Source organism: Rhopilema esculentum, chromosome 11 (genome assembly GCF_057945365.1).
Source record: "Rhopilema esculentum isolate cy_ngs chromosome 11, ASM5794536v1, whole genome shotgun sequence".
Lineage (NCBI taxonomy): Eukaryota > Metazoa > Cnidaria > Scyphozoa > Rhizostomeae > Rhizostomatidae > Rhopilema > Rhopilema esculentum.
The window spans coordinates 9,361,422-9,374,049 of NC_142825.1; the positions used below are offsets into that span (position 1 = coordinate 9,361,422).

Sequence of the window (12,628 nt, forward strand, 5' to 3'; positions counted from 1 at the left end):
TGCCCATTAGGTTCTCAGAAGCTGGCGATGACATTTTATTTCAAATGTTTAAACTATATTTAGTGCTTGTGTACTTTCTCAAACCAACCTGCAACTCCTTAAAGACTTACTTAAGTTTTGTTCTTGTTGATTCGTTGCAGATTTTTTGTATGCGTTACTTAACGTGCACAAACTACAAGGAAAACTTATACCGATAATCACTGAATTGTTCTCGCAACTTCGTTCTTGGTACTTCTATCCTTCTATCCCTATCCTGAACATTCTACTTTCCTGATCTTCAAAGCCAAAAATAGTTAATTGATAACATCACTCCCATACGAATTTATGATAATTTAGCTAGAACCTTATTATGACAGAATGAATTCAGTTTGTCAACAGCCTTAGTTGTTTCAAATTTACTCTTTCTCTTTTCTTCTGTGTCTCTCTTATTTTTCTTTTCTTTCCTCTTCTTCTCCCTTTTCGGTGACAAAGCTTCCTTCTTCCACCTCTGTAGCGACGTCAGCTTTGTCAAAAATAAAACTTGGCTGTATTCCCTTGTTGCCCGACAGTTTATACAAGGTACACCTACCAGGAGTGACAGCCACATGCCAAATTAATATAAAATTTTCGTCTCTATAAGCCTGTTACGTGATTAGATCACTGTTCAGGAGATGTCGGTGGACTGAAATATTTCTCGTATGAATACAGTAAGGTAAGTTAGCTGATAGATTAGTCGGTACAAAAGGTTTTGCAAAATTCTTAAAGCTATAATAGAAGGTGTCATATCAGGATCTTTAGAGTAAAGATGTATTTGATAAGATAAATAGAGTTCCTGAGTTCTATGAGTCAGAATGATACCGTAGCGTTTTTGTATCTTGTCTTGAATTCGTTTTCTTAAAGTTCGATATATGTTTCTGTAGTTTTGATGTCTCTGCCTGTCAGGGTGACTTTGTAGATGACGGTTGAGTGTTAGACTTGCTACATACAAGTCTCTCTCTCACATTACTAAATAGCGAGAGAGACTTGTAGCAAATCCAGTAGATTGCAGCACTTTTTCTTCAGGGTACATATGTTATTTTGTTGGTTTTTGCATGTTTTGTTGACATTGGATTTGTTTGGGGGTGGTTTGTCAACCGAGTCTTGATAACCGAGATATTGATCAAAAAACAACTCGTTTGCTTCAAAAAAACATTAACATTTCGAAATAACTCAGCGAAAACATCAGCAAATCCAATCTAAAACCATCTTGGCGGCCATGTTACCACGATCACGCGGGCCAGACTCCATGGGTCGTTACCAGACTCTTTAACTGGCTGCGCAGCGGCACCATGTCAAGAAGCCCGATAACCGGGTGCGGGCCGTTGTGTGGGGTGGAAATACCACAAAGTTTATTTATTTACTTCAAGTAGTAACTAGTGTCCTTCACAATTATCATGCATATCATGTAACAGATCTTGACGGTGTTGTGGTTGAAGAGATTTTTCTGAGCTTGTGGTCTTTGTGGAAATGTTTTTCTATGAGGTTGAGGAATCTGTGTCCGATGTTGGTGCTGACATTTTTGTTGAGTGGGATGTTATACCATATTACGTTGTTCTATTTCTTTTCTCCTCGTGTTGGCCATAGTTGTCTTGCAGTGTCGAGTGTGCTTGTATCCGCTTTCATCGAGAGCCTTTTCGTAAGGCTTGGTCGAACGGTACTCTGTCGGAGGAAAGTGATAATTGACGTTGGTTGAGACCAGTGGGTGTATTTTTAACTGAAAATCTCAGGTGGTTGCTCTCGCGGTGGACATATTGTAGGGTGGTTACGGGCTTTGTGTAGGGTTGGTAGGTACCTTTGTTCAGACTTAGGGTGAAGTTTAAAAAGTTGAGGATTTGTTTGTTTGCTTCTGTTGTGATACGTGGTCCGTTGTGGTTAATAATACGCCATATTTTCTTTTTGGTGTTGTCTTGTCTCTTGATGGTGCGCCTATGTTGATTAAGAAGGTAGTCCTATGTTGATTAAGAAAGTAGGAAGCTTCCTACCAACTCGCCTCTTTCGGCGCTGTAATAGCTGCCCATCGTTGCATCGAATGTGGTGCTGTTTTTGTTTTCCCACGTTTGCCGTTTGGATATTAGGATGGAGTTCTTGAAATGAACAACCATGTTACGTTCGTCATTTTTGATGTTGTCTGAGGCGAATTCGAGTGTTCTGTTTGGGAAGTCTTGGTTGGTGGACGAGTAAAATTCATCTCTTCACAAAATCGAAGCAGAAAAAGTTGTGATTGGGCTTGTTTTTGATATATATCTTTATTTATTTATTTTCCAAAGTAACAGTTGATTGAGAGATATAGAAAAATATCTTAATTGCGTTTGATTGCTTTTTTGCAGGAGCCTTTGACGACAGCCTGTGTTTAAAGACATTAAAAAGCCTTCTTAGGGGAGAGCAAGCTGTTATACAAAAATACAGTTTTAAGAATCACTCAAGGTTATTAAAAACTATTCTTTGTTTTGAAAATTTAGTTAAAGGATGTATAAATTTTATTTAAAATATAAAGCTAATAGCTTGATAATATATTTTTGAAATTCTGCTGTGATTGAAATAAAATTATATTTGTGACAAGCAGATGATTGCACGATTTTTTACTGGTGAAGCCATTGTCTATGAGGTGGAGTTTTAATATAAATTATTTCCGCATACTTGAGTACATTCTCTTCACATTCAACGTGTTATTTATCTTTATGTTCTATTATTCACCATCGATCAGCATTCCTGTTTGCATTTTTTTGTAATTTTTTTCATTTGAAGATTGCTGACTCAGGTGGACTCCCTATCTAAAGAATATTTTTTCATTTTTGGAAATCAAGCTTATTATAGAAATTTGAGTTAATCATTTTCGTCGATTTTGTATGTATTGACTTTGAGAATGCTGAATGATGGTTTTGAGCAGAAAAAGAAAGAGATCAGCTTAACTACTTGTTATAGTCACTTCTGTAGTATTTACCCTGTCTATTATTATTCATACAGAGAAACAGACTACAGCATTGTCCACCCAGCTGATGTCATAATTTTTGAAGGAATTCTTGCTTTATATAATAAAGAAATACGAACACTTTTGGATATGAAGATATTCGTAGACACTGACAGCGATACAAGACTAGCCCGTCGAGGTAAGTTTTGCTTAACAACTAATCCGACTGTACAGATATGAATTTGCTTGGAAGACGAACAGTGTTGCCAGATAAATCATCAGTTCCACTTAAAGTTTGCTTCTCAATGCCAAGTCTGAACTAACACTGTTGATTACTTTGCATTGCAGTCTGGCCCTGTACTTTTTAATTTCTGCACCAGCCCAAATCTCTTGTAATCTTGCCGTAAGGTGGTAAACTAGCACCAACCGCTTTTTATTTCTTTTCCGAATTATTTTTCAATCCACTTACAACCTACACTGCTACCCTTCATTGCTACCCTCCGCTGCTACCCTCCACTGCTATTCTCCACTGCTACCCTACACTACTACCCTCCACTGCTATTCTCCACTGCTACTCTCCACTGCTATTCTCCACTGCTACCCTCCACTGCTACCCTCCACTGCTATTCTCCACTGCTACCCTCCACTGCTATTCTCCACTGCTACCCTCCACTGCTATTCTCCACTGGTACTCTCCACTGCTATTCTCCACTGCTACTCTCCACTGCTATTCTCCACTGCTATTCTCCACTGCTACCCTCCACTGCTATTCTCCACTGCTACCCTCCACTTCTACCCTCCACTGCTACCCTCCACAGCTATTCTCCACTGCTACTCTCCACTGCTACCCTCCACTGCTACTCTCCACTGCTACCCTCCACTGCTGTTCTCCACTGCTACTCTCCACTGCTATTCTCCACTGCTACCCTCCACTGCTACCCTCCACTTCTACCCTCCACTGCTACCCTCCACAGCTATTCTCCACTGCTACTCTCCACTGCTACCCTCCACTGCTACTCTCCACTGCTACCCTCCACTGCTGTTCTCCACTGCTACTCTCCACTGCTATTCTCCACTGCTACCCTCCACTGCTACCCTCCACTGCTATTCTCCACTGCTACCCTCCACTGCTGTTCTCCACTGCTACCCTCCACTGCTATTCTCCACTGCTACCCTCCACTGCTATTCTCCACTGCTACTCTCCACTGCTATTCTCCACTGCTACTCTCCACTGCTATTCTCCACTGCTATTCTCCACTGCTACCCTCCACTGCTATTCTCCACTGCTACCCTCCACTTCTACCCTCCACTGCTACCCTCCACAGCTATTCTCCACTGCTACTCTCCACTGCTATTCTCCACTGCTACCCTCCACTGCTACCCTCCGCTGCTACCCTCCACTGCTACTCTCCACTGCTATTCTCCACTGCTACCCTCCACTGCTACCGTCCGCTGCTACCCTCCGCTGCTACCCTCCACTGCTACTCTCCACTGCTACCCTCTACTGCTATTCTCCACTGCTACTCTCCACTGCTATTCTCCACAGCTACCCTCCACTGCTACCCTCCACTGCTACCCTCTACTGCTATTTTCCGCTGCTACCCTCCACTGCTATTCTCCACTGCTACCCTCCACTGCTACCCTTCGCTGCTACCCTCCACTGCTACTCTCCACTGCTACCCTCTACTGCTATTCTCCACTGCTACCCTCCACTGCTACTCTCCACTGCTATTCTCCACTGCTACTCTCCACTGCTACTCTCCACTGCTATTCTCTACTGCTATTCTCCACTGCTACCCTCCACTGCTATTCTCCAATGCTACCCTCCACTGCTATTCTCCAATGCTACCCTCCACTGCTACCCTCCGCTGCTATTCTCCAATGCTACCCTCCACTGCTACCCTCCGCTGCTATTCTCCAATGCTACCCTCCACTGCTATTCTTCAATGCTACCCTCCACTGCTACCCTCCACTGCTATTCTCCAAGGCTACCCTCCACTGCTATTCTTCAATGCTACCCTCCACTACTACCCTCCACTGCTATTCTCCAATCCTACCCTCCACTGCTATTTTTCAATGCTACCCTCCGCTGCTGCCCTCCACTGCTACCCTCCACTGCTACCCTCCACTGCTACCCTCCATTGCTACCCTCCACTGCTACCCTCCACTGCTATTCTCCAATGCTACCCTCCACTGCTATTCTCCACTGCTGCCCTCCACTGCTACCCTCCACTGCTACCTTCCGCTGCTACTTTCCATTTATTTTTGGTGGAGCAGGGCAACCGTAAATCAATCCCACCAATTTTTTTTTAAACCGAAATTTTTCTTGCTGAAAACTTCAAACGCTAGCAAAACCTCGTTTTACACCGATGGACTTTCAAAATAGCGAAAATTTTTCCTTGGTGCTGTTTGAGTATTACTCTACATCCAATGCATATCAATTTTTAGTTTTTGGTTCTTCTTCGTCTATGGGCTAAACTCACTACTCTTCTACTGGTTCTTTATTTTTTTCTCAATCATTTCTTTCTAACGTTCCAGCTGTTTCAATTTTTTAACTCCAATTTGGATGCCTAAAGTTTTAACTCACAATCGATCAGAATTTCTAATCCTGCCGTTGCGTTTTGCGATCGAAATCATTGAAAACTCACTGTACAGGCTCCAAATTTATTTTCCTCCACGGGTTATAAAAAAAATGAAATAAAAGTTACCTCCTCCAAATGAGAGGTTATGACATTCGTGCCTACTCTTCATTTTCATTATTGGGCTGACATCAAAATATGATGATTGTGTTGAAGATAATTTTATGTTGAAGATTGAACTGTTGCCTTTATTTTACTTGCCAAATTTTTTTCTTCTCACCGAAATTTTTCAAGTTCTCACCGAAATTTACACCGAAATATAGAAAATATAAGCGAAATTCTTTCCACCGAAAATCATTCCACTGAAATTTTTGGCACCGGATTTTTTGATACTTATTCTAGACTCCCAAATTAACAACGACATACTAACGCTAGCTGCCGACCTATTCAATATTGTGGGATAGTTTAGGCCCAGAAATTATCAAAAAGATAAGCCGACACTTTCAGTACAGCTACGTAAAAGGCGTTGATTTATTCCAATGATATTGGGCCTATATTAAACACCTTTGCTCTAAAGTTATTGTAACGGCCAAAGACGTAGGATTGAATATTAATGAAGCAAAGATAGAGATTACTCTATCAACATCAAGCACAATGTGCTAGGCTCTTAGCTATTCGATGAAAAATTGAATGTGCGGAGGATCGTAGGTGGATAGCTTTTTCAGCTAGGACACGTAGGTGGATAGCTTTTTCAGCTAGGACACGTAGGTGGATAGCTTTTTCAACATATGGACAACTAGGCGTGGACTGCAATAATGGCAATTAACATCATCTGGAAGCCATCTGTGTTAGATGAAACCTGAAGATACAGTTGTGCAGATCAAAACTCAAGAATATTTAACTATAATTCACCTGAAGCGTAAACATTGAAATAGTGAATTAGCCAAATTGCACATGCACCTGACTCTCAACATCATGCCTAAAATTTGCATTTTGTACAACACATTATCAATAAAGACCTTTACGACGAAATTCCCCTGCTTTTTCATAAATCAAAAATGAAAAATAAACTTTGCTGGATTTTGCTTCAGACGAGCAAGGTATTATTTTTCCTTTCGGGAAATTATGCAATTGGGGTATTAACTAAAAAGGGTAGGCTGGGCCACATACAAACTCATTGCTTACTTTGATTGTAGCTAAAGTACCTACTTTTCCCCATCACCTTTCCTTAGTAGAATAGCTTTTTGAAGCCTGGGTCTAATGCATAAAATACTGCTATTGATCGATATGTGTTATTTATAAATGATTTCAATATTTTCATGCTTAAGTTTTCATATTTTTTTTCTAACATCCAGTCATCGCTTGAATATTTACATAAGCTTTTAGGTGCGATTGCATCAGTAATTGTAAGTGAAGCAATCCTCAAGTTGTTGTAAGGAACAAAATTTAAAATTGTATGCAGTACAACACTGCAGAACGTTTATCAATAGGATAGTCTACTTGATGCTGAGATAGCTATCCGTCTAGAATTATCATTTAACACTTCATTCATTAACTGCAATATTTATTTAATTTTTATTTTATCACTATATCCGTTAACCCATTCATGTCCAAATTTGGATTCAGATTAAGAAAACTTGTATGTTATTTTGTGCTTAGAATTTGATTATCAAATTTGAACTTGACTGACATTTGGGGGCGAATTTGGGGGCTAGGACATATGGCCTTTGCGGGCACTCGGGAAAGCTTATACCAGAAATCAGCTGACAAGAAAGGACTTCTGTTAAAAAAAATAATATTTGAACTTTTTACACTCTTTTTACTTAAAAATTTCAAGTTAAACGTCCATTCGCCTTGTGAAATGACAAAAAAGCAGCTCCCTTTGTCAGTTAAAGACAACCCTTTTTCACATTTTTGACATCCGACTCTTGTTTTCCCCACATATAAAGCACCTTGGTCTGTCCTTTCCTTGGCCAGTGCTAAGTTCCATCAAAACGAGGAGTGGCTCCAGGTCCTTGCACATTTTGAGCTTTTCTCGGCCTTTCTACTCTTCTTCATTGCTAGGGCGGCCTTTTCCTCTTTTCTTCACTGCTTTCTTCTCAAGTACTTTTCCAACAAGTGAAGTAAAGTCTAGCCTATCAGTTTGCTTTGCTTCTGGAACTTCATTTTGCTTTGCAAGGCGTCTGTATGAATCCATGAACCTATAGATCCTAATATTGCCTTTTCTGTTCATGTGCTCCATCTAGTACAGTGTTTGAATCAGGTCAAATCTACAAACCCTGTACCTCTGCTGTATGCCTCAATAATTGCTGACCTTGGTACTTCAATATGTTTCCTTTCACTTGATGACCATCTCTTTACTGAGTCGATTGGCTCTGTATAGGCATAGTTACAAAGCGGGCCATTTTGTTGTCGAACCCGAGAACAAGTGTTAACCCTGAGTTTAAACCAACAGAGGCACGAAAAGAGCCACAACACTTTATTCAACTCTTTTTCTGATTTCAGTTGGCATCCTCTGAGTCTCCTTTGACGAAGAGTGCCAATTGTCCAAAACTTTGAATCCTTCATTCTGAGTAGCAACTCAAGAAAAATGAAATAATTATAGTTTCTAATTTTGACCCTCAGTCTGAGTAGAACCTGTCTTGAGAGCAATATCACTAGCAACACAGCTTTCCATATAAGGGGCATGAGTATTCAGGGCTCCTTTCATGTCACAATCGTAGGCAAACCCGCCCTACCCATTTCGGGGAAAAACAGCTTAAATCCCCATTTCTTATTTTCTCAACTATATTTTTATTTATTGCTTTATTCATTGCATTGTAGTTTTTAGATTTTATGTACTTGTTGCTATATTTCTTTGATTATAGTTTTAAACGAAACCCCTTTTAATTGCTGTGTTAATCTAACTTAATTTTCACTCGATATTTTTTCTGTTGTTGAATACAGGCTATATGTGTATGTATATATCTGTCATTGAACTGGAGTTCATTGAAAACATAGCAACCGAAACCAATAAGCCGTGGGGTTATTGGGTTCGCTACTAGAATGTATGCTTCAATGTAGAGTTGTTATTGTTCATTGATTCTAAGCTCTGCTCAAAGTCTCGCCTTTCATGCATACAATACGTTGCATAATATCTAGCAACCTGCTAATGCGCTCTTGCTGCAACTTGTTCTACACTTACTCCTGTTTCCTATAGGTTATTATCAAGAATTCTTTGTTTTTTGTAGTTCTAAGAGACATACTAGAGCATGGAAGGGACATTGACAATGTGCTTAGCCAATACACAAGATTCGTGAAACCTGCATTTGAAGATTTCACTTTACCGGTATGTCGTATTTATAGTCTTCTTAATGACCAACTCTTGTCAGGTTTCGACAATATCGTTCTGCTTAATTTTGCTTAGATTTACCTTGCTCTCAAAGTTATGTATGAGCATTGAAGAAACAAAGTTCGTTTTAGTACGCTTATTAATCAAAACAAAGATTATTAAAATCATTTACGTATATTCAGGAGGCCTAAACGTGAAGACCACACCGAAGCGAAGGAAGCTTTTAAATGCAGATCATCACACTATTCAGCGTGTTTGGCAAAGTTCTCACCTTAACATGAATCACGAGTCACCATCAAATATACCCTTAGAAGCATTTGACAGGGGCGTAGCTACAGGGGTATGGGGGTGTTACACCACCCTAATATTTCCAAACAGTATTAAAATTCGGGGCAAATACTCGGGGAAAAAAAATTCCGACATTGGTGATATTCCTCTTAACAGCCATATGAATAACTTAAATATAGATAATTATTTTATTTATTATATATTAATAGGGTTTAAATATAATACAATAATTGTTTTATGTTTTTCATTGAAATCCTTATTAATCAAATTTTCGGGAAATTCATGAAAAACGGGAAAAGAATTTGAATTTGACCCCCTCCCCCAAACACTTGAGGTATCAATACGCTCTTGTTTAGAACTATCAACAGGTTTTTGACATAGTTCCCCTAACCAAATCTACCAAAAGAAATGAAGCTAAAGATGAAACTTCGAAAAAATAAAGTTACATACTTAAGGCATTTAATCTACATTTGTGTATCACTTTTCCGAAACGGCATACCAGATTTCTCTAGAACAAGAGGATTTTTAGGGATTTTTGGCAAATTTTTCTCGAAGACAAGAGGATTAAACGAGATTTTTGTGGAGTGATATTCCACTCAGACTGATCTCAGTTATCTCTGTTTTTGCGAAGATTCTTGAGAGAGTTGGCATAAACAGTTATACGATTCCTTAAAATCCAACAATTCGTTCACGCCAACTCAATCAACTCTATTAGACAGTTACATCTTTAGTAATTATACTGAATTTTGGTATGCTTATATAGATCAAGCGCAGTTAAGCTTGGCAATATTTTCAAATACGTTCGCTACTATTGGCCACGAAGAACTAAGAAGCAAGCTGAAATCATATTGGATAAGAAATTATTCTGGGAAATGGTTTGAGTTATACCAATATGTCGAGAAGCTACTTGTGGGATTCTGCAAGAATCGTACCTGGGTTTACTTCCCTTTATTCTCATTCTATAGTTATGTTTATAGTTATAATATTTATCCTAAAAACAGAATATATGATCACTGGAAATGCACACTAAAGACAGGAAGTGTCTAAAGAGAAACCTTTGAATTTAAATGATTATGAAATAAGAACTAAATCACTATGATAATCACTCTGAATCATTATTGATTGTACTCAGTTTGGATGAACAATTTAAGGCAGGGAAATCTAAAATACAAGAGATTCTTTGATCGATGAAAAGATTCTTCCTCTATCCCAGCTGCTCAACGCATGTAGAGCTTTTAAAAAATAATATGCGCTATGCAGATGCCATTTTTCGACGTATTCCAAAACAGAAAATTGATTATTTACAAGTCTTTTAGAACACAACAGTATCCATCATTTCAACTGCTAAACAGAAAAATTGTGATCAAACAAAGTTTGAGAATTATTAGTCTAATATCGTTTGACAGATCTATCATGAAATATAGAATTGTAAGCTGGTTTTGTTTCGAAAGTCTTTGGAATAAATTCAGTTTAAGACCCCAAATTTCAGGTTTTAGCGCAAGATTTTGATAAAATATAGAGATTTTTCGGTACAATTTAAAACATTCAAAGGAATTTTTCCCATATAACGCTCGTAGTGCCTGGATTAAACCATATGACAATGGGAAACTCCCCAGCCTATGTCAATTAAAAAAGAACTCAACAACATTTGTTGAGTTGAAAACATAAAACATGGCGCCCTGGAAGATCAGCAATTGCTTCGCATCTTCTATAGCCAAATATTTTTCAATCTATTTGTAAAATTTAGACTGTTAATACTTAAAAGATTTATTTATCCTTGTCAGTAAGAGGTTAAGCGCAAATCATGTATGCAAAGTTGAATGTGAAATATGAATTTAACTCGGGCTAGTTTGCGGCTATGGCTTGAATCTTTCTACATTACTTTGGCAGGCCAAAATATTTTAATTATTTCTTTGATCGATATTTATTCATACGTCTTCTTAAATAGATTAGGTGAACTCAAGCTGGTTGCTTGCTCGATACTATCATTTTCATTGATTTTCTTAATTCTAAATGCAGGGAGAAATGATTTCCTTTCTTGCTTTTAAATTAATTATGAGCGCCCGCATCTGCGGTTCATTTACCGACCTTCTTTTTCGTGTGAACTAGCTGCCACCATGCTATCTTGCTGTCATAAAATTGCTTGACATGACCTGTTCAATAATTGAATACGCAGTACATGATGTATATTGAAAGTTCTGTCATCATTGCATTACACAGATTCCACTTTCCAACATTTAAAGACATATTATTTTGTTCAACAGCTTTTTCGCACACTGTCATACTGAGCAATGTGATCCAAAATCATCATTTAAAATTACTTAACAATGCCATAAGAACGCACATAATAGGCCGTGGGTGACTTATCGAGATGTACTGTGATATGATGAGCGATGTAGTTATCATGTTTGCGATTAGTGACCATCTGAATCTGACGACTTTGATTATTTCAATAGCTTACGGTGATGCAAATGTCTTCAGTGATAATGGTACCAAATTTGAAATGACGAGGATTATCATAATTTTTGCTTTTGAGCAATATATACTATTGAGCCTTCAATTTTGTCACGGTAGACAAGCACGATGAAGTTTGGACCATTCTTTCACCTCTTGTGTACCCTGTCAAACTAGTGATCTAGGATAAACCATGTAAACTCTGTCCGAATGTTAGAAAGAATTTTACCAACAAGACTATACATAATACGCAAAAATCCTCCAGCCAATCTTTCCCATCGATAGAGATATTTAGAAGAAATAAGCCTTGCTGTCGCCAATATTCAAAGACCGAAGGTGGAAAATCGTTATCATGTTTGCAGAAAATCCTAATGTCATATGTCAAGCGGTGTTAAATTTCGGGGTCTGTTTGATAGTAAATCTTAATCTGAAGAAAAATTGCAGGAAAAACTTATTAAAAACTTTATTAAAATTTTCAGTCCACGATAATGAGATAGCAAATACCATGAATTCTCCCTAGTTTTCTATTGATGGCAAGATCACCGATAAGATTGAAAGTCCTCAACACCACTTCTTTTTTTTACCCAAAAACCTGTTGATCACCTGGGACAGAAAGACGTGTCTTTTGTTGAGAGATGTCCGTTGTATAAAGGTGTCCGTTGTAGAGAGGTTTCTTTAAGGAAGTTTGGCCACCCGGGACCGGACCATTTGCTTGTTGTTGAGAGGTGTCTGTTGTATAGAGGTGTCAGTTGTAAAGAAGTTTCTTCAAGGACGTTTTGACCACCTGGGACAAGAACATATCCCTGTTTTTAGGTGGTGTCCGTTGTATAAAGGTGTCCGTTGTAAAAAGGTTTCTTTATAAATATTTTGACCACCTGGGACAGGAACATATGCTTGTTGTTGAGAGGTGTCCGTTGTATAAAGATGTCCGGTAATCGAGGTTCCAATGTATATGGTTGTAGCTAAAGTAGGCATACTGAAGTCCAAGATGGCTTTCTGCCAACATAAAACCTTCAATGAAGTTTTGCTAGCTAAGCCATCAGTCCTACA

At 38.6% G+C, this 12,628-nt stretch overlaps 1 protein-coding gene across 1 annotated transcript in view; it reads left to right on the forward strand.

Annotated features, from left to right (window-relative positions):
* Positions 1–12,628, forward strand: part of LOC135693322 (uridine-cytidine kinase 2-B) — a 39,094-nt gene that overhangs the window by 9,953 nt on the left and 16,513 nt on the right. The window contains exons 3-5 of the mRNA XM_065211765.2: positions 2,346–2,442; positions 2,983–3,125; positions 8,736–8,833. Coding sequence (XP_065067837.1) covers positions 2,346–2,442; positions 2,983–3,125; positions 8,736–8,833 — 338 coding nt within the window. The remainder of the gene's footprint in view (positions 1–2,345; positions 2,443–2,982; positions 3,126–8,735; positions 8,834–12,628) is intronic.